The sequence below is a fragment of the Mus caroli genome, unplaced genomic scaffold (assembly GCF_978045245.1).
Source record: "Mus caroli unplaced genomic scaffold, Mus_caroli_1 scaffold_12, whole genome shotgun sequence".
NCBI classification, from domain to species: Eukaryota; Metazoa; Chordata; class Mammalia; order Rodentia; family Muridae; genus Mus; species Mus caroli.
The window spans coordinates 23,943,910-23,964,380 of record NW_028227267.1 but is presented as its reverse complement, the minus strand read 5'-3'; the positions used below and the strand labels follow the sequence as shown (position 1 = coordinate 23,964,380).

General features: G+C 44.5%; 3 protein-coding genes and 3 non-coding genes across 12 annotated transcripts; 5 read left to right on the top strand and 1 right to left on the bottom strand.

Annotated features, from left to right (window-relative positions):
• The first annotated feature begins 17 nt into the window (after positions 1-17).
• On the top strand, positions 18-6,153 carry Gnl3 (G protein nucleolar 3). The gene is made up of 15 exons (XM_021181523.2): positions 18-226; positions 1,248-1,306; positions 1,696-1,833; positions 1,942-2,052; positions 2,205-2,285; positions 2,661-2,793; positions 3,668-3,777; positions 4,011-4,131; positions 4,326-4,413; positions 4,775-4,949; positions 5,029-5,171; positions 5,259-5,395; positions 5,500-5,657; positions 5,804-5,870; positions 5,959-6,153. Exons 1-15 carry the CDS (start codon positions 214-216, stop codon positions 6,039-6,041), a joined length of 1,617 nt encoding a protein of 538 aa, XP_021037182.1. The 5' UTR covers positions 18-213; the 3' UTR covers positions 6,042-6,153.
• LOC115029338 (small nucleolar RNA SNORD19) lies at positions 2,834-2,909 on the top strand. The gene has a single exon (XR_003834898.1). It is a non-coding gene; the product is annotated as a small nucleolar RNA SNORD19 (small nucleolar RNA).
• LOC115029343 (small nucleolar RNA SNORD19B) lies at positions 3,826-3,905 on the top strand. Its single transcript, XR_003834903.1, has one exon. It is a non-coding gene; the product is annotated as a small nucleolar RNA SNORD19B (small nucleolar RNA).
• LOC115029339 (small nucleolar RNA SNORD69) lies at positions 4,635-4,713 on the top strand. The gene has a single exon (XR_003834899.1). It is a non-coding gene; the product is annotated as a small nucleolar RNA SNORD69 (small nucleolar RNA).
• Positions 6,154-6,801: 648 nt separating the features above from the next.
• Positions 6,802-17,465, bottom strand: Glt8d1 (glycosyltransferase 8 domain containing 1). Of its 7 annotated transcripts, none has more exons than XM_085828527.1 (10): positions 17,406-17,465; positions 12,425-12,478; positions 12,217-12,315; positions 9,999-10,212; positions 8,936-9,053; positions 8,635-8,719; positions 8,390-8,502; positions 7,770-7,936; positions 7,573-7,685; positions 6,802-7,323 (listed from the first exon to the last, which is right to left on the bottom strand). In XM_085828527.1, exons 2-10 carry the CDS (start codon positions 12,438-12,440, stop codon positions 7,133-7,135), a joined length of 1,116 nt encoding a protein of 371 aa, XP_085684653.1. In that variant the 5' UTR covers positions 12,441-12,478; positions 17,406-17,465; the 3' UTR covers positions 6,802-7,132. The 7 variants fall into 7 exon arrangements, with proteins under 7 accessions (XP_085684653.1, XP_021037558.1, XP_021037559.1 ...); XM_021181899.3 differs by lacking the exon at positions 17,406-17,465 and adding an exon at positions 16,957-17,135; XM_021181900.2 differs by lacking the exon at positions 17,406-17,465 and adding an exon at positions 16,837-17,101.
• On the top strand, positions 17,371-19,008 carry Spcs1 (signal peptidase complex subunit 1). Its single transcript, XM_021181901.3, has 4 exons — positions 17,371-17,632; positions 17,931-17,990; positions 18,070-18,156; positions 18,612-19,008. The coding sequence occupies exons 1-4, from the start codon at positions 17,417-17,419 to the stop codon at positions 18,735-18,737; spliced, it is 489 nt and encodes a 162-aa protein (XP_021037560.1). The 5' UTR covers positions 17,371-17,416; the 3' UTR covers positions 18,738-19,008.
• The last annotated feature ends 1,463 nt before the right edge of the window (positions 19,009-20,471 follow it).

The window sequence follows — 20,471 nt, the reverse complement described above, 5'->3', positions numbered from 1 at the left end:
AGTGCTGCCGTAAATCCAACCTGTGGCCGCCAGGCGAGCCCGGCTCCGCGCGACAGTGTATGTGTGTGCGCGCGCACGCGGCCCGGCCCCGACACACTTTCCGGCAGGTCCTGGAGCGCGTGACGTTGAACCGCAGTTCCAGTTCGCACGTGGCGCCCGAGAAGTCGCAGTGTCCCTGAGACCTCCTCTGCTCCTGAAGCGTCCGCGGCCAGGATGAAGAGGCCGAGTGAGTGGGGTCGGGAGCGAAACGCGCGGGTGGTGCTTTGTGGCTAGAGGGAGAGGACTCTCCATAGGCCATTGATGAGTTCCGCGTAGATCTGACGCTTAGAAGGCCCAGACCCGAATTTGGCCTGTTGTATAGCAGGAGAGCTAAGCCCTTAAGAGGAAAACCGAGCCAGATTTCTGTAATTAACGTGTTTGAGCCTCTTTTCGAGCCTGCCGTTTTCCTAGAACTATTCAGAACCACAGTCTTTCGGCCTTGGTGGCACGCGCCCTAATCATGTACACGAAGGATGACGCAGTAAGATAGAAAGTTTGCAGCCAGCCTGGGCTGTATACTGAAACCATGGCTTACAAATTCAAAAAAGAGCCGAGCGGTGTTGGCGCAGGCCTTTAATCCCAGCACTTGGGAGGCAGAGGCAGACGAATTTCTGAGATCGAGGCCAGCCTGGTTTACCAGTACAGCCAGGGCTACACAGAAAAATCCTTTCTCAGAAAAAAAAAAATCAAAAAAGAAACTTGAGATTTGTAGTGCTTTCCTCTAGAAGCTGCTTCCATTGTGGATCCACCGAGTCGAATTGACTGGCATTGTGGTGTGATTTCTATTAAATACCCTGCATAACATTGCAGGGACGGTTGAGGCAAGATCTGTGTTGCCTGGGCTAGCCTTATTGTTGTAGGCCCCCATGGCCTGATAAAGCAATCTCTTGAGGGCCAGGAATATGGCTATAAACATTCGCCACTAAGCCTTACTGTCAAGAGTTCAAACTCATATGATAGGTAGAACTGACTCCTGGAAATTGCTTTCAGACCTATACACAAAATAAGTAAATGAAACATTTTGGGGATGGAGTGAAGACCCAGGGTTGAGTCCCAGCCCACGTGGCCGCTCCATGCTGTCTGTAGAAGGACAAGTGATGAAGCCCTCTTGTGGCTTCCTTTGTAAGAACACCACATGCACGTGGTTGGTCTGATTTAAAACACTCACTGCTCATGTGTACAGTCTTTCTCTCTCTTTGTTTTGGCAGAGTTAAAGAAAGCGAGTAAACGTATGACCTGCCATAAGCGATATAAAATTCAAAAAAAGGTAAGTGTCCTGTGAGGCCCATAGCAAGTGGGGTACTAACATGGCTTTCTTCATCTCTGTGGGGAAGGCTCTAGTCATGGTATAGGATTGGACAGACTGCAACTGGGAAAATACAGGGTAAGAGAAAGCCTCAAGCTAGCACACTTTACAGAGAGCTTCTGCACAACACTTTTCTGTTTTCTGTGTACACATTAATTCCCTGTATAGTTCCAGTTGAAGTTCTGCTTTTCTAGGGTGCTTCACATCCATTATAAATTGCGGTTAAACTGGCTTATTCCCTAAGTTTTCAGTGCTTATGTATTTTTGTAGGGTGAGTTGTTTCTTTTGTATAATACTGAGGATTGAACTGAGGCAAGTGCCTTCCGACCTCATAGATCTGTTTTTAATAGGTCCGAGAACATCATCGAAAATTAAGGAAGGAAGCTAAAAAACGGGGTCACAAGAAGCCTAGGAAGGACCCAGGAGTTCCAAATAGTGCTCCCTTTAAAGAGGCTCTTCTTCGTGAAGCTGAACTAAGGAAACAGCAGGTAATTTTTGCTGGCTGAAAGCTCCAGTAGAATGGTATATGTGGTTTCCAAAGCAATAAACTGCCACCAGTCACTCGCTCATTCCTCTTTTTCATGGCTCTGACACAGCTTGAAGAACTAAAACAGCAACAGAAACTTGATAGGCAAAAAGAGCAAGAAAGGAAAAGAAAACTTGAAGTTAGCCCTGGTGGTGAGCAGTCTAATGTGGAAACTCGGGAGGTAAGGTTATCTTTCCTTAAAAATTGGTGGGTTTCTTGGGAGTAACAAAATGTAGGCTTTCTCATCTATTTAAAATATATTGCCTGTGGTAATCTGTGGGAAATGATGATATACTGGTAACAACTCCTGTTTCTAATTTTTCTTCCTTTTAGGAATCTGATGAGCCCAAAAGAAAGAAAGCCAAAGCAGGCAAACAGAATCCAAAGAAGTTACATTGCCAGGAACTTAAAAAGGTACCTTAGTATAGGTTAGTGTCAGAAATGATATAAGATTTTTGAAAACTTAGTCATTCCTTGACAGCTGCTTTGTAAAGTGGGAATTCTTAGAACACTGGTGAAGTCAGAGTCTGAAGGGTGGGCAGCAGATCCCCAACTTGCTTGCTTACTAGAGCTCCCCATGTCCGGCATGCATTTCCCAAGCTCACCTACCTGCCTGCTAAAAAGGCTTGTTAACCTAAGGACTCGCTGGGTAGATTATATGTCCAGACTTAACAGTCAACATACTTGATAGTGAAATGCATACAGGAGATCCTGTCTTCTGGATTCACTGTCATTGTTGAGGGTGCTACTCGGTAAGGACTGCTGCTCTGATGGTTTCTTACTTGACAGGTGATTGAAGCCTCAGACATTGTGTTAGAAGTTTTGGATGCCAGAGATCCTCTTGGTTGCAGGTGTCCTCAGATAGAAGAAGCTGTTATCCAAAGTGGGTGTAAGAAGCTGATACTTGTATTAAATAAGTCAGGTGAGTACAAACACCCCCCTTTATCTATGTTGTGCACTATGAGGTATGAGGAAAATATCGGACAGTCTGATTACCACTGAAGACTGATAAGATCCAACTCTGACCTCAACAAAGCCAATGAATGTGCACTCTGGTGGCCAAAGACCTGGGGGGAGGTAGTTTCTGCAAGTGATTCTTCACCTGGCTTTTTCTGTTCTGCTTTTCAATATTTAGCCTCCATATGAGTTTCCATAACCACTGTATTTCATATAGGAACTGATGTGAGCGTTTGCCACATATACTCCCACATAGAAACTCAACTTTAAACTGGGATACAAGAAAAGTTACTATTTGGGATAAAATACTAAATAAAATGATTAGATATCTGGGTGGGTTTGAGCACCAGAAAGAGAGCCCAGAAGAAAGAAAAATTTGGACAACTAGCTAAATTGCCAGCCTCAATAAATATAAGGGACAAGGGAAAGATACTTGGAGAGAAGAATGTAAGAATGTGCCTTGGGCTTAGAAAACTGGTGCCACGGTAACAAGTAATTCTGGAAACAGGCGTGACTTGACTTCCTGCCTAGGCTGAGTGAGCAGTGCTGGAGATGCTGAGATTCACAAGTGGCTCAGTTGGTCCAGTGCCTGCCTGGTACTCAGGAAAGGTGGTTTGTTCCCCGTCACCACATAAAGCCAAGCATGGTAGTACCCCTCTGATCCCATCCCTGGACTCCAGGGGACTGTGGGGACTGAGGGGGAGATGGAACATCTCAAGACACAGGCGGCGTGGTAGGAAGTTTATTCTTTTCTCTCAGAACGCAGGGGAAGTACAGATTGGTAAGATCAGTAGTTAACACTAGTCTTAACACCACTGAAGTGTCCTTTCCCAATTCAGATCTAGTACCAAAGGAGAATTTGGAGAACTGGCTAAATTATTTGAATAAAGAATTGCCAACAGTGGTGTTCAAAGCCTCAACAAACTTAAAGAACAGAAAGACATTCAAGGTATGCTGTTGTTAGTGGTGGGAGGAAATACTGGTTTCTTCAGATTTGTGATGATTGAAATGTGATGAGTACACAAAATGTTGATGAAAATGAAAAACATGAAGATCCAACTCTGATTTCATTAAAGATTGCAAAGGTAGTGGAGGCCAGCAGTTTTTCTGCGAGCTGAACTCTGCTGGATTCCACCTGGTGATATTTACCAGAATTAAAATTGCTATATTTTATGTTTAAAGATAAAAAAGAAGAAAGTTGTTCCATTCCAAAGTAAAATCTGCTGTGGCAAGGAAGCCCTTTGGAAGCTCCTTGGAGATTTTCAGCAGTCCTGTGGAAAGGATATTCAAGTTGGAGTGATTGGTGCGTTCATTCAGCTTCTTTACCACTTAAGTACTTTGTTAAAACTGAAGGGTTGTTCTCAAAGTTAACTCAGGCTCACCTTGCCAAAACATGGGTTTCTGAGAGTTCAGTGGTAGAACACTTGCCTGGTGTGCACAAGGCAACTATTAGAAAATGCGTTTCTGAACATAATCCCAGTTTATGTTTATTTGTAGGTTTCCCAAATGTGGGGAAAAGCAGCGTCATTAATAGCTTAAAACAAGAATGGATTTGCAATGTTGGGATTTCCATGGGACTTACAAGGTAAATGGAACTGTCAGTGATCAGAAAGAAATCAGTAGCTGGTGCTGGGCTATGAGCATTCCTTGGGAAGGCCCAGAAAGGCTGAGGAAAGCTCCCTCAGACAAATAGTGTTGGACCTAGTCTTGGAAAAATAAGTTAATAACCTTACTATGCCATATATGCAAACATGAGTGTTTGGATGTGTAGTGCACAGTATCTTACAGCGTGTAAGGTTTCACATAAACATGAAGCAGTGATGACAGATTGGATCTGACTTAACTGCTGTGCTGAGTTGTTCAATCCAACCCTGAGCTTCATGTTGTCTTGTCCTCAGATGGACAGTGTCTTTGTTAATTCCATGGGTTTTTTTTTTTTTTTTTAGGAGCATGCAGATTGTCCCTTTAGACAAGCAGATCACAGTCATAGACAGTCCATGCTTAATTATCTCACCTTGTAACTCCCCCACTGCACTTGCCCTACGGAGTCCAGCAAGCATTGAGGAACTGAGACCGCTGGAGGCTGCCAGTGCCATTCTGTCTCAGGCTGATAATCAACAGGTAAAAGAATGTCCTTTGAGCTGCCTACCACTGTTCTTTATCTGTATAGATTAGGGACAGGTCACCTTTTATTTTTAAGGTGGTGCTAAAATATACTGTCCCGGAGTATAAGGATTCTCTGCATTTTTTTACTAAACTTGCTCAAAGAAGAGGTCTGCACCAAAAAGGTGGAAGCCCAAATGTGGAAAGCGCTGCTAAGCTGGTGTGGTCTGAGTGGACAGGGTAAGGTGTCTTTTTATGGGCATTTTGGAAGACAACTTAGAATGAAGGGATTGACCTGTGTTTGACACATCTTGTCTTTAATGCTAGTGCCTCATTAGGTTATTACTGCCATCCCCCTGCATCCTGGAATCATTCTCTGCATTTTAATGAGAATATTGCAGCAGTCATGAAGAAGGGCTTTAATCTAGAAGAACTAGAAAAGAATAATGCACACAGCATACAAGGTGAAATTCTGTTTTTTCTGTTACGCAAATGGATATAACATAATAGTGAATAACGACAGAATGCTGGAGGTCTTATCTGTTAACATGAGTTTCATTTCCTCTAGTCCTCAAGGGCCCTCAATCAACTAATAGAATCCTTTTTCGGTCTTCGGGCCTGACAAATGGAATACTAGACGAGAAGGACATAGCCGAAGAATCACCAAGACAGACAGAAGACAAACAGGATGCTGATGATCAAGAAAATGGTAGTGGTGAAAAAAATGTAAGTTTTGTTTCTCGGGTTAAAGCAGACTACTGTCAACATTTTACAAGTGCTGAGTTAGGGGTGCCACCAAGACTGATCTGTCCTACCTACATAGGAGTAATGAGAAGTTATGTGCTATTTCATATCAACTTCTTGGTCCACAGGCAGAAATCTCAGATGTGGCCCCTGTAGAAGAGACCAGGGAGCTGTCACCTGAGCAATCAACAGCAAGTGAGTCTGGGAAAGACGTATAAAAAAGCAGCTTGAGCACAGTTGCCCTTAATTCCTTATGTAAAATGTCACTTTCCCTCTGATGCAGGTAAGCCATCTGACGGGTCATCGGCCTTGGATAGAACGAGTCAAGAGGATGAGGCCTATGACTTCACCACAGATTATATATAACCGCCACACATTTAAAGTGCTCTCTGTACACTGTGTAGTTTAGTGTATGATATAAACTGTACATCTTGTAAATATGTATCATGTTATAAATTAAAATACAAGTATTTGCTTGCGTGTGTTTAAGATTTATTTATAGCCAGGTCTGGTGGTTGGTGCTCAGCACTCAGGAGGGCCTCTTTGAGTTTGAGGACAGTCCAGTCCAACAAGAAAGTTCCAGGACAGCCAGGGCTGTTAAACAAAAAATCTGGGGGGAAAAAAAGATTAGGAAAACATTGGATCTCCTGGAACTAGAATGATATAGTTGTGACCTGATGTGGGGGAAATTGAACTCCGAGGAACAGCAGTGTTTACATTCTTTTCTTTCTTTTTTTTTTTTTTAAAGATTTATTTATTTATTACATGTAAGTACACTGTAGCTGTCCTCAGACACACCAGAAGAGGGAGTCAGAGATCTTGTTACGGATGGTTGTGAGCCACCATGTGGTTGCTGGGATTTGAACTAAGGACCTTTGGAAGAGCAGTCGGGTGCTCTTACCTGCTGAGCCATCTCACCAGCCCCAGTGTTTACATTCTTAAAAATACACGGGGGAAGTTGCTGGGCATGGTGGTGCGTGCCTTTAATCCCAGCACTGCAGAGGCAGAAGCAGGCGGATTTCTGAGTTCAAGGCCAGCATGCTCTACAAAGTGAGTTCCAGAACAGCCAGGGCCATACAGAGAAACCCTGCCTCAAAAAAAAAAACCATACATACGGGGAAGCAAATAGGTCTATTGGAAAATGTAGGTTTTATTTACAAACCAGGCCACGGGGTACAAAACTAAAACCAAACAGCAGTTCCTACCTACAGCAGCTAGATGCAGTTAAATGCTGGAGTTCTCTGTCCTTTCTCTGTCCTTCAAGTCAGCAGTGTAGTAAAGCAAACATTTGGTAAGGCAGATGGAGCCGTGGTAGTCATCTGGAGATCTAGGACTTCTACCCAGCTGAAGTGTTTTCTGTGGTTGGTACAGAGAAACTCAAGCCCTACAACTGTTGCCTTCCCACATAGTGTGTCTTCCAGGGCTTCCTGAGTGACGCAATTAGCTTAAATTGTAGTTCACTTTATGTTTGAGGTATCCATATGTCTTCGGATTAAACTGAATTTTCCTGTTGGGTCTGGAATATACCACTTTTCCCAAACATCAGCATATGAAGCAGTTCTTCCCCAAGGCTTGAAGTGACCATTCCAGTGAAGTAACTTGGCAGCTTTTACAAACTGGGGTGAATACCGCTTTCCAGCACTGGAACCTTAAATAAAAAGTGCCAAATTAGAACAATGCCATGCTAAGCTGTAGAAACCTAAAGGGAAATACCGATCATAGTCCATCTTGGAAGAGGTGTTTGTTCTTAGATACTAACTCCTGGTTAGTGTAAATCAGTGGATACATGGCTCTGGCTAACCTTAAAACTCGGTACTCTTGCTGCCTTTGTATCTATTCCAAGTAGTAGGATTACTAGCATGAACCAGTATACCCAGCTAGATGGTTTTATACTTACCAAGATGGCGGACATTCCACATAGGGTCAATGGTGGAATGCTGCTGATAAAATACGATAAGCAGAGGAGGTGTGGTGATGCTACCTGCCAGAGTTCTGCTGTATAATCCCTCTCTGTAGGAAACAGATGTTAGTGAGTACCAGACAGCGTTCAGTGGGCTTTTGTGGTCTTACTAGCTAAGCCAGTCACATACTCACTCTACATTGAGCTTCATCCATTTCTCCAGCTGGTTAGTTACATTCTGTCTTTTCCATTCGGTCAAGTTTGCAACAAAAACTCCAGGATTAAAGGAACAGGTACTGGCTTTCATGGAAAGCTTACGAATTCTTTCCTTTTTATAGTCAAGATAACCAATGTAATTGTACTGAAAACATAAATGAAATATTTGCTGCTTCAAACAAGATGAGTTTTTAAAGCAAGTAAAAGTCAGTAGTTGGACTTTTTTATTTCTGAGACAGGGTTTCTCTGGGAAGCCCCAGCTGTCCAGGAACTTTGTAGACCAGGCTGGCCTCCAACTCAGATCTGCCTGCCTCTACCTCTCAAGTGCTAGGATTAAAGGTATGTCCCAGGGCAATATTTGAGCTTGACTTCCTAAATTATTAGCAAAATCGACAGATCCTACAGAATTAACAGTTGGGATCTAGAGTTTGTCTTAGCATTCAAGGACAATTTGGTTGTAAACTCCATAAATCGACAGAATCTATAGACAGGTAGGTGTGAGGTCTGGAGAGCAATGACTAGTTAATGTACGATGGAGCCCTGGCTTTAACACTTCTCATTAAGCTCTCACAGAGTGAGATCTGCAGTGTGTAATCACCTGGTTCCCTGCTCCCCGGATGATGACTTTAGTGGAGGCTGAGTCACAATCTTCTGAAAACGCAGCAGCATGTCCTGGCTTCAGTGGTGTATTGTACAAGGCAAGTATGTCACCTGAAATGGATAAGTGCAGTTGTCTGGAGATTCTGTTCCTCTTCTAATAAATGGTGGCGGAGTTTAATAGTAGACCATAGACAATCCATTACAGCCCAGAATCCAGATGAAGGACAGAAGTCACTTTGATACCTTGTACAATGACATCATCATCCATGTATATGGCTTTCTTTGCACTGGGAACCAGAATTGGCAAGTAGAACCTTGCAAAGGTTAACTGACAAAAGAAAAAGGGCGGGGGCGGGGGGGGGGAGATATCAGCATAGGATACAATAGCTGGGCTTTTATTTGTACAAGAACCCAGGTAAAAAATAGTCAGTGGACTCTTGGAGTCCCCAAGTTTGGTCCCTAGGGAAGCACTTGCACCGTACAGCCAGTCATCCGGGGATTCTAACCACACACACTCCCAGCAGGACACAGACACGGAACTCACTGGTTTAGTGGACTCCCCCTGGTCAGGATCCTGCTTTACTTTCCCTTCCAAAAGCTTACTGTCAAAGTTTACAATTCTGTACCTGATGCTTTTCAAGGAACCACTGTTAAGCCAGGACCTGATGAAGAAAAAAACACATTTGGTCATGTTTCTAATGTATATAGCCATATCTTTCTATGCTTTTCTATAGTGGCGTAATGGAATGTAAGAGAGACCTAGGAACTAAATAGATGTTTCAAGTTCTATGTCTCTTTAAGACTAAGATGAATGTATTTCCACCAAAGTTCCTTCTCAACCAAGAATCAATGGGACCATCTCTCCTCCCATAACCAAACTACTGCAGAAAATAGACTTGAGAATACTCAGACAAACATGGACTACTTGTAACCTTTTTTTTTTTTTTTTTTGGTTTTTCGAGACAGAGTTTCTCTGTGTAGCCCTGGCTGTCCTGGAACTCACTCTGTAGACCAGGCTGCCCTCGAACTCAGAAATCCACCTGCCTCTGCCTCCCAAGTGCTGGAATTAAAGGCGTGAGCCACCACCGCCTGGCTACTTGTAACTTCTAATCCTCCTACTTCTACCTCTTGGATGCTAGGGTGGCAGGTATGAGCCACCATGCCCAGTTCTGTAATGGTAGGAACTGAACCCAGTGCTGTGTGCATGCATATCTGAAAGAAGCTATGACTAGTGAATCATATACTGCTTCCCTTATTCAGAAAGTCAGGCTGCTAAACATTAGACCTATTATTAAAGGAACTGTGGAATTAACAGTGTGGCTATGACAGCTGGTTTTCTTCCTGACAAATTATCATTTCTCCTGCCACAGAGGCATGACACAGTCATATGGAAAACTGTTTGTACTATGTATCTGTGTGTGTATCTGTGTGTGTGTGTATGTGTGTGTGTGTATGTGTGTATCTGTGTGTGTGTGTGTATGTGTGTGTGTATGTGTGTGTGTATCTGTCTATGTGTGTGTGTGTATTGTAAAGTGGCTCCTGGCCTAGCAGTGGGTCAATGAAGAGTATGGAGCAGAGGCAGCATCAGTTAGGAAAGCAGTGCTCACCGGAGGTGGTCTGCTGTGCTGTTGAATGTAACAATGTAAAACATGACATTGGAGCGTGTGTTTTGATGAACACTGTTCATGGCTGCAATGGTCCCACCCAGCCTGTCTTCAGAGGCAGCAATAACCACGGGAATCTCCTCTTGCCTCTCACTCACTGGATGCTGATGAGCACTGGCGACAAAGTCTATGGGCTGAAGCCCCACAATTCCCGAATCTGAAAAGAACACACAAGGAAAGCACCAGGACACAATATCATGAATTTTTGTTCTTGTTTTGGGTTGGTTTTGTTTGTTTTTGCTTTGAAACAGGGTTTTGTTATGTAGTTCTGGCTGGCCTGAAACACACTATGTAGACAAGGTCAACTTCAAACTCAGAGATCTCTTTGTCTCTGACTCCAGAGTGCTGGAAGTAAAGATGTGCACTACCACACCCCCGCAAGTGTTTTGCAGAGCCCAAGACATGGAAGGAGATAACATGAGAATTACAGCAACTATTTATTCATTCTTTTTTTTTTTTTTTTTTAAAGATTTATTTATTTATTATATGTAAGTACACTGTAGCTGTCTTCAGACACTCCAGAAGAGGGCGCCAGATCTCGTTACGGATGGTTGTGAGCCACCATGTGGTTGCTGGGATTTGAACTCTGGACCTTCGGAAGAGCAGTCGGGTGCTCTTACCCACTGAGCCATCTCACCAGCCCCTATTTATTCATTCTTGCCCAGTAACTTGGAAGCATACAATAGGAAATTGTGTTTTCCTATATATAACCACTTTTACACAAGTGGAAGAATTTAAAAAAATAACCTGGCAACACTCTTGGTACCCCATTAGTAGGGAAATTACAGAACATGTCTAGAATGTATTCCAACAGTTTATAAACAGCCTTAAAGGGGTACATGGTCTATGTCTTAATTATTCTTTCTTAAGGACAGAAACTGAACTAGAGAAGAGTCAAAATGTAAAGCTGAGGATAGCTCAGCAGTAAGGGTATGTATGTACTCTGCGTGTATAAGGCCCTGGGTGCAGCTATAGTCTGTACTGGTCTCAGATTCATGATCCTCTTGCCTTGCCTCAGTATCCCAATTGCTAGGATTTCTATGGTGTATTGTCATATCTATCCTTAAAAATGATTTTTTACAACAAGGGCATTGTGGCTCACATTGTAATGCCATCACTATGGAGGCTGAGGCATGAAGATTGGAAATTCAAGGATGGCCTAAATTATAGAGTGGCTTTGAAGCCAGCCTGAGCCATAAGATCTGGTCTCAAAAAGTGAGTTCCAGGACAGCCAGGGCTACACAGAGAAACCCTGTCTCAAAAAAAAAAAAAAAAAAAAAAAAAAGAAAACATCTGGTCTCAAAATAAGATATTTAACAAACACCCTGCAGCCTCAGATATCCCTCATTACCAGAGTAGATTCACCTGAACTAAATAATTGCAATGTTATATACAATAAAAAATTTTTTGATCAGCTGATAAGACTTTATGATTTCTGTTGTATTACAAAAGTCCTACTGATGTGATTGCTAAGTTAAAAGAAAGTAACAGTTAAAACAAAGTCACCATATTGACACCCTGTAATGACAAAGGCAAGCATCAAATATCAGGGACACTTGCCTGTAGTCATCTTTTAAAGCTCTGACCTGATGAAACGCAAGCAGACGGCAGCCTACAGCCTTTCTTTAGGGCCTCTGACTTGATAGAAAGGAATATTCTCTCAGATCAAGTTCTTAGCAGAAGAGTTCAATACAGAGAAGAGTGGGAGCACCAGATGACCGATGAGTACCCAGTGCACTGGTTATCAGAATACACTTTGAACAAACTCTGCTAGACCCTGACCAAGGCTTGTGGAAACCTCCTGCCCTCTGTAGAAGCTCCAGCTCCTTCTCCATCACTGCCATTGCCTAGCTCAGTTACCCCCATCCACCTTCTTCAGACAGCCTGAGCAAGGCGGTTTCTAAAGACAAACAGCCACAGCTAGACAATCAACTCCGAAACTTAGGCCCTCCTCTATAAACTCCAAGTGTCCCCTTCCTCCTTTTTGCAGATAACCCTTTCCACGCTGTCCCATTTGTTGAGGTCAAACTGCTCGTGTGTGTGTGTGTGTGTGTGTGTGTGTGTGTGTGTGTGTGTGTGTGTGTGTTTGGCCCGGGGACCTCCAGGTCCTTAACAACACACAGTAGTACAGGGTTAGTAAGGTAAAGGCTCCCTGCCATACCTGAAACGTCATTCTTTAACAAACTGCTCAAGCTGAGGAAGTTATGGTGCAAAACCAGTAAGAAGAGAACAACAGCCAGGACCCAGATGATGATGTTCACTGAAACAGAGAAAACCTGTGTTACAGCTTTTGGCTTTGGCAAATATAAAAACAAGAGAACTTAGAGAGACGGGGGAGAGAGGGAAGAGGAGAGGAGGGGATCGCATACCTTTACGGAATGACATCCTTTTCTTCTGTCTTACACAAACATTAGAAATTAACCCTATAAAAAAAAAGCCCCCAAAGTCAGCAAGTACATGTGAATGGTCATCAAAATGCTTCTGCACTCTTATTCAGACAGAAATAAGAGGAACATGTGATACTTTGCCAGATACTTGTTTTTAAATTAATAACTTCCAAGCACCCAATAGGGGAACTGAGATTTTTTGATGATCATATACAACACTTTCATAGTATATGGAGAAGCACATAACTTTAGCCTTGTTAACACTGCACACTACAAGAAAAAAATCTATCAGGAGAAATATCTCAAGTTTAGCAACTAGACAAACATTTCTGGATTGATTTCTGTTTGAAACACCTAGTTAAGCTGGATATGGTGGTGCACACCTTTAGTCACAGTGCTTGCTCGGGAGGCAGAGGCAGGCGGATCACTGAGCTTGACCTGGCCCACAAAGCGAGTTACAGGACAGGCAGGGCTACACAGAGAAAGCTCAAAAGTCTAAAAAAAACTAACCAACCAACCAAGCCCCAAAAAACCTAGTTAGACTGGCCATGGACTAAAAAGTAACTTTTATTCTCCTGTAATAATTGTCATCTCCAAGGTTTACTGCCTCCATCAGCTGCACTGGAAGCGTCTAGCCTCTGTACAATCTAATCGATGCCTAGAATGTTTTCAGCCTCTGAGATCTGAATAAGCTCACTCCTTCCTAGTTCTTTCTGAACTCTGGCTGGTTGATTAAACTCAACTGTTCTGGTTAAGGCTCTTCTCCACTCAATCTGGCTTCTCTCTCCATCTCTAGCTAACTCGACAATCTGTTCCAATCTTCTTGCTCCTTCTCGTTCTCTGGCTCTGTCTGTCTTCACCTGTGTCTGGCTTGTTCTCTCTGCAACCTGCCTCTGTACAACCATCCCAGCTAAGCTGCCTTCTCCTATTCTCTGTGTGCTGCTTCTCTTAAGCAGCTTCCCTTTCCTCTCTGTTCTTGTGAGAGTCAGGCATAGTCTATTCTGTCAAATCTTTCTCGATTTGTCATTCCATCTGCCACTCAATTAGACATCACTTTCTTTTTTTTAAGATTAATTATTATATGTAAGTACACTGTAGCCGCCGGGCATGGTGGTGCACGCCTTTAATCCCAGCACTTGGGAGGCAGAGGCAGGTGGATTTCTAAGTTCAAGGACAGCCTGGTCCTCAGAGTGAGTTCCAGGACAGCCAGGGCTATACAGAGAAACCCTGTCTCGAAAAACCAAAACCAAACCAAACAAACAAACAAACAAAATATATATATACCCTATGGTATTTCTCTTTTTCATACCATAGCCAGGTCTTCCCTACAGAAGTTGGCAGATTGGGACCTACTCAATAAAGCTTTAACGTCTCCCTGATTTGAGTTAAATTCCACCAAGACTGAATAAAACAATCCCGTTGCAATAAACCCCAGCTAGTTGCTGGTACAAAACTCAATGTTTTATCTTGTTACGTTTCAGTGATAGTTATACGTTGCACTGTATATGGGTTGGAAGCCACATGTATTTGAGCTGCTCTAGTTAGCAGGACACAGAACACAAGCTTCAAGCAAGTATTCACTTCCTGTAAGTAGACAGGTGACAGGAAGCACTTGCTGATAAAGGCTTCCAGCTACTCACAGGAAAAGCGCCCGATTTCAGAGTAAGTCTCCTCACACTGTCTTTCCTGGTTCCTTGGTCTATTTAGAAGAAACTCTCAGGGCTGGAGAGATAGATAGCTCAGCAGTTAAGAGAACTGGCTGTCTTCCAGGGTCCTGAGTTCAATTCCCAGCAACCACATGGTGGCTCACAACCATCTGTAATGGGGTCTGGTGTCCTCTTCTGGTCTATCTGAAGACAGCTACAGTGTCCTCATATACATTAAAGAAGAAGAAAAGCCGGGTGTGGTGGCGCACGTCTTTAATCCCAGCACTCGGGAGGCAGAGGCAGGTGGATTTCTGAGTTCGAGGCCAGCCTGGTCTACAAAGTGAGTTCCAGGACAGCCAGGACTACACAGAGAAACCCTGTCTCGAAAAACCAAAAAAAAAAAAAAAAAAAAAAAAAAAAAAAAGAAGAAGAAGAAAGAAGGAAGAGGAGGAGAAGAAAGAAGTTCTCAAAATTTCATATACACTGTGTGTATGGAGAAGGAAGAAGAGGAGGGAGGACTAGAGGTGGGAGGATTAAGAGGAGGGAGGAAGGAGAAGGAAAAAATGAAGGAGAAGCAGCAGCAGCAGCATAAAATTCATGGTTCTTTTGCTCAGAAATTGCAAAACCTTTACATTCCCAAACCACCTGTGTACAAACTCCTCATAAACACACATACAGGAAGCCCAGGACACATATTACCCATTAATATAAAAGAATCTTAAGAAAAATGTATTCTGTTTATTGTTTCAGCCTTTTCTTTCTGGTGTGTGTGTGCTCGTGTATGGTATGCATGCATGCGTGTATGTGTGGGTGCAAGTGTGTATGGGGAGAAGTGAGGAGTTCTGTCAGGTGTTTTCCTTGCTTGTGTTTCTTTCACCTTACAAGTTTCAAAGTTTCAATTAAATCCACAACTTGACAGTCTTTTAGTCAACTTGTTCTCAGCATCTCATCTCCACCAGCTCTATGAGCTGGCACTATAGGTGAGCTGCCACACTCACCCACATTTACATAGGTACTCAGGTCCTCACACTTGTGAGGTGAGTACTTTACTCACCATCTGTCTAGCATACCGCCACTTAAAAAGAAAAAAGGCTAAAGCTAAATACCTCTGTTTATATTCAGTCTCAACAACTTTTTAAAAAACTTTCCCCTCCTATTACAATATGGAGCACAGATATCCATGGAAGGATTCCCACTGGTGCTCTGTGCCCTATCCTACAACTGTTCTCGGGTAGCATCAACTTCTCTCCATTCCTGGTGGGTCACACCCACCCATCCGCACACCAGCAAGTCCTGGTGTCTTCCAGTTAAAGCAGTAGAGGTAGAGGAGGGTGGAGAAGATGGAGCACTTCCAGAGGACTGACCCACAGGTCCATGTCTCTGCCTCCCTCACACTAAATGTCTCAAATGAGCTGAAATACTTTTCTCTGTGTTTCCTTCCTCTGTTCTCAGATGTTTGGTCTTATTTTCAAACTGCTCTTGCGGAGGTCACCAATCGCATCTTTCTGTGCTCTCCTTACTCTTCCTTCTCAGTTATGGAATGATGGCATGTGTGTATCTGTGACCTGTGAATGTAAGTTCCACAGAAACAAGGAGTTAAATGAAAATGTAATTCTACTGCTGTATCCTGTCCCTTCCAAAAATGCAGCAAGCATGTGACATTTGTGGAACAGTCCTGGATGTGCTAGTACAGGAGTCCAGATCTCCAATACAGAAGAGCTCTTACTGCAATCTTAATCATCACTAACATTAAATTTCAGAATATGGAAAAGCATGAGATTCCTATGGAGCTGTTGGGTCAAAAGGAACAAGGCAAAACCATTTTGTTTTTCCATCTTTTTATAGTTCAAATACTATATGGTCTGTAAAACAACTCCCGTCCTATGAAGTGCACTGGTAGAGTTACAACCCTGAGAAATGAGAGCCTATTCATATGTACTAAGGAAAATGTAGGGAAGGAGAAAAGAAAAAAGACCCATGAAGATTGTTGTAGTCTTTCATTGTACTGGCTCTAAGGTCCGAAGTGTCAAAGGGGTCTGTACTTTTCTGAATGGTGTCAAAGCACAAGAACACTTGGACATTTTCACACACTTTACTGGCTAGGCCCCACTTGTCTTTCATGGTCAGGAAACTTCCCCCAAAGCCCAGGTTACACTTTCCCGAGCTCTATCACCTAGGTGCTTTCCCCCGCAGCTAATTCAATAGTCACATTACTGGAGTGATGTGGACATCTTCCTTGATACACTCCAAGTTTCCAAGTTCTAAGTCACAACTGTGCTAATCAAAATTAATTAACTAATTAATGGATTGGTAGCTCCATGGATGTGTAGGTGCTGGCAACGGGCCACTCACCTCCCAGTCTAGAGTGTCTAGCATCTTGCCATCTGTGCCTGACTGCACGCACAGCAGAGTCCACTGAGGCAGCTGGCCCCAGAGGATGTGATCCCCCAGAATGGTGTGAATTCAGCACCCCATCTAGCTCAGTCATGAGGGAAGGGTTTTGAAATACACAACCCTTGAAAGACAGGGTTAAGGGAACCCCTTGGCTGGTCTTTACCAAGAGGGACTGGCCTGGGAATGAGCCATGGAAACCGGCAACCAAAAAGTTAGGCCGAATTTGGGACCCTCTACATAGGGGCACGGAAGCTCAATCCACGAGATGTGGGGCGACCGAGGCAATCTCCTTTCCCTGGAGAATGTGGCTTCGTTATCTTCCCTAACTCTAAGGATCATTAGTAGCCTCCTTACGCTTAGGAGTGACAGGGACGTGGTGAGGCGCTCCTGGGATCCCGCCACGCACTGACAGGTCAGGTTAGAGCCGCGTCAGACGAATCGTCACCTTCCGAGGCTGGGCGCAGCCGCGCTTACCTGCGCTGGGAGGAGTGGCCGCCGCCCACGCCCCGGCCCGCCCCGCCAGCTCAGCGCTCGCTCCGCAGGCCCCAGGCCCAGGCCCACCGCCGGGTCGTCCGCGTCCGCTGCTCTCTGGCCGTGGCCCACTGGCCGGCGAGCTCTGCAGCAGCCACGTAGAGCCACAACCCCTAGTTTGACCGTGCCTCCCTCTGCCAGAGCGCCAGGCGCAGCAGGCGCCACCGGGCAGCCCCGTCGCCCGGGTCCTCCCCGAGGAAAGGCCGTCGCTATGGAGACGTGGAGCGCGCCGGCGGCCGTTAAACTGGGGAGGCGCAGCCCGCAAGTGATTCCCGCCGCAATTACAGCTCCGGGCGGCCAGGAGCGCTGACCGGTGCACGATGCTCCGGCCAGGCTGCTGCCCCAGCCCTCGTGAGCAGTGTACAGGGTTCTAGGAAAGCTAAGAGACGTACCTCCCTAGTCGATGGCGCGGGGCGGGGCCAGGGGTTGTCCGTGCCCCTCGGAGACATCCGCTTCCGGGGCCACGACCGAAGTGAAACGCTCGGCTGGTCGGCCTTGCTCTCCTCGGTATCGATCCCCGCAAGCTTTACTCCTTAATAATCGGCTACGTCCGTTTCGTTGTCGGTATCGGCCTTCCGCAACCATGCTGGAACACCTGAGTTCGCTGCCCACCCAGATGGTGAGGGCGCGCGTCCCAGATCCCCCGCACTTCTCTTTGGAGCCTAGCGACTTCTAAGCCCCGAACCCCTACCGGAGCCACTCCTAAGACTGGCTTCACTTTCCCTTCTCTTCCCCAGAATGGATCCCCTTTCCCGTGGTCTGTTAAGATGCCCAAGTTTCCCTGGGAAATTACATTTTTGCTTCCTTACTCTCGGGCCCTCCTGGTGTTGAATGCTGCCTTATGCCAACACTGAGTTCCCTACGAGAATTGCAGTCCTTTGGTAGTAGGACCAACTCTTGCCCTTTTTCGTCCCTAGGATTACAAGGGGCAGAAACTAGCTGAACAGATGTTTCAGGGGATCATTCTTTTTTCTGCAGTAAGTATTGCATTACTTTTAATTCTTAACCCCGCCTCTCTTGGTTTGAGTGCATTTTATATACTTTGTTTCTTTTCAGATAGTTGGGTTTATCTACGGGTACGTGGCTGAACAGTTTGGATGGACTGTCTACATAGTTATGGCCGGATTTGCTTTCTCCTGTTTGGTAAGATATTTGTGGTATTTGAGTATTAGCAGCAGCGTAAGTTTTCTGACTCAGGAGACTTGGTTGGACCTACCAGTGAGAACCAGAATCACCTCTTTGTTCGTCTTTCCCATTAATATTTCTGTTCTCTATTATTTGAAAAGTAGAATGTTATATTGTGTCCGATGGCTTGTGCTACATAAAGGTGTAGAGCTTTCTAACTGTCGTTTGCCATCTCCTCTAGGCAGTAAGATGAATATGCCAGGGGCTTCGCTTTGCTCAGGCAGCCTTCATATTTCTTTTAGTTCTTAAAACTTGTATGTGTAAACACTTAAGGCTTGTTCTCACTCCCTGACGTATTTTGTCTCATTAGTTTGTTAATCTTTAGCATGGTGGTTATTTGGGGATCAGACATACTTAATGATCGATCATTTAGACCTTGAAATAAATACTACCTTTTCTCTGTTCTGATCTAGCTGACACTTCCTCCATGGCCTATCTACCGCCGCCATCCCCTAAAGTGGTTACCTGTTCAAGACTTAGGCACAGAAGACAAGAAATCAGGGGACAGAAAAATTAAGAGGCATGCTAAAAATAACTGATTGGGACTTTCACGATCCAGCACCTGCTTTTGTTTCCTGTGAGATGAGCTGAATTGCTTTCATAGCCAAAACATGAGCTTAAACCGCCTATGTTCTTATAGCACAGCTGTGTCGAGATCTAATTGTCCTGGCTTCATTTCTAATCCAAATGTATTTTAAGTTATGACTATTTTATACCATCTCTTCATAAGCGTGTTATGGAGAACAGGAGATACAAGTATGCAATGCTTCTTTCCGGTGTGTATAATGAATAAACACTTCATAACTTGTACTACATTTGTTTTCTTTTTGCAGTGGGTTCTCACTATGTAGACTAGGCTGTCTCCAAGTTCAAAATCCTGCCCTACCTTCCCAAAGTGCTGGGAATACAGGCATATATGCTACCACACCTGGCGTATGGAAAGCCCTATTTATTTATTTATTTATTCATTTAAAGATTTATTTATTATTACACATAAGTACACCTTAGCACTGTAGCTGTCTTCAGACATGCCAGAAGAGGATGTCAGATCCCATTACGGGTGGTTGTGAGCCACCATGTGGTTGCTGGGATTTGAACTCAGGACCTTCAGAAGAGCAGTCAGTGCTCTTATCCACTGAGCCATCTCCCCAGCCCAGAAAGTCCTATTTATAACTGTCCAAGTCTCACATTCCATTATGAGCCTTCATAATGTTTTAAGGATGAGTTGTTGTTTGGTTTGGTGTTTTTGAGACAGGGCTTTTTTTTTTTTCCCCCTTCGAGACAGGGTTTCTCTGTGTAGTCCTGGCTGTCCTGACTCACTCTGTAGACCAGGCTGGCCTCGAACTCAGAAATCTGCCTGCCTCTGCCTCCCGAGTGCTGAGATTACAGGTGTGCCCACCACTGCCTGGAAAGACTGGGGTCTTTCAATATAGAAACTGGACCTTGCTATGTAGACCAGGCTGACCTTTGAACTCATAGTCCACCTGCCTTTGCCTTCTGAGTACTGGAATTAAAGGCGTGTCCCCACTATGCTTAGCCCAAATGCTTTCAACTAAAATTCATGGAGCAGTTCTCTCATGGATCTTGTGTTGGTTAGATGGTCTTGTTTAGGAAATATAAGCAGAAGCATCTCTCACTGCACCTTCCAGTCGGCTCACTGTTTAAAAAGTTATCTTATTTAGAGTGTGCATATTGAGGTGGGAACAGTTTGCAGGATCACACCATGTTCCTGGAGATGGAGCCCAGGTGCTTTGACTGGCTAAGCCGTATCAACAGCCCCCTCGTCTCTTTCCCATCGTTTTGTTAACGTTTGTTTGTATGTACTGAATGTGGGCCCACATGTAGAGGTGACAGGAGAAGACAGATGCAGCGGTCATTTCTTTGCTTCTGTGTGCATTTCAAGGATTGAACTTGGGACACTAGGCTTGGTAGCAAAAGCTTTTGCCTACAGAGCTGCCTCACAAGCCCCCCGGAAGGTTCTTTTTAGATTTTGGATCAATTTTTAAATAATCCTAGTTGACTAGAGAGGAGGAGGTCTCAGGCTCAGAGACCCCAGAAGCTGTTAAAGAGTCTAATCAGACGCCTGGGAGGAAGCTGTGGATGATACTGAGAACCTAGCCCTACTCAGACTTCTCATGGGGCACCGCCATCCAATTGTAAAGGAGCCAGACCCACTGTGGCCAACCTAGACAGCGGGCCAGGGAGGGAGTGGGCCTGAGACAGGAAAGAAGAAAATGTAGGGTTGGGAGTGAAGGCGAGGGATGCTTGGAGGG

Bases quoted from the DNA above. Each gene is read 5' to 3' on its own strand.
- Spcs1 (XM_021181901.3), top strand. From the start codon at position 17,417: ATGGCGCGGGGCGGGGCCAGGGGTTGTCCGTGCCCCTCGGAGACATCC. The intron at 17,633-17,930 runs GTGAGGGCGCGC...TTTCGTCCCTAG, and splicing joins GTTCGCTGCCCACCCAGATG to GATTACAAGGGGCAGAAACT. The intron at 18,157-18,611 runs GTAAGATATTTG...GTTCTGATCTAG, and splicing joins GATTTGCTTTCTCCTGTTTG to CTGACACTTCCTCCATGGCC.
- Glt8d1 (XM_085828526.1), bottom strand. From the start codon at position 16,576: ATGACTGAGCTAGATGGGGTGCTGAATTCACACCATTCTGGGGGATCA. The intron at 12,316-12,424 runs GTATGCGATCCC...TCTCTGTTTCAG, and splicing joins AAGGATGTCATTCCGTAAAG to TGAACATCATCATCTGGGTC. The intron at 10,213-12,216 runs GTATGGCAGGGA...TGTTCTTTTCAG, and splicing joins GTTAAAGAATGACGTTTCAG to ATTCGGGAATTGTGGGGCTT.
- Gnl3 (XM_021181523.2), top strand. The intron at 1,834-1,941 runs GTAATTTTTGCT...GCTCTGACACAG, and splicing joins CTGAACTAAGGAAACAGCAG to CTTGAAGAACTAAAACAGCA. The intron at 4,414-4,774 runs GTAAATGGAACT...TTTTTTTTTTAG, and splicing joins ATTTCCATGGGACTTACAAG to GAGCATGCAGATTGTCCCTT.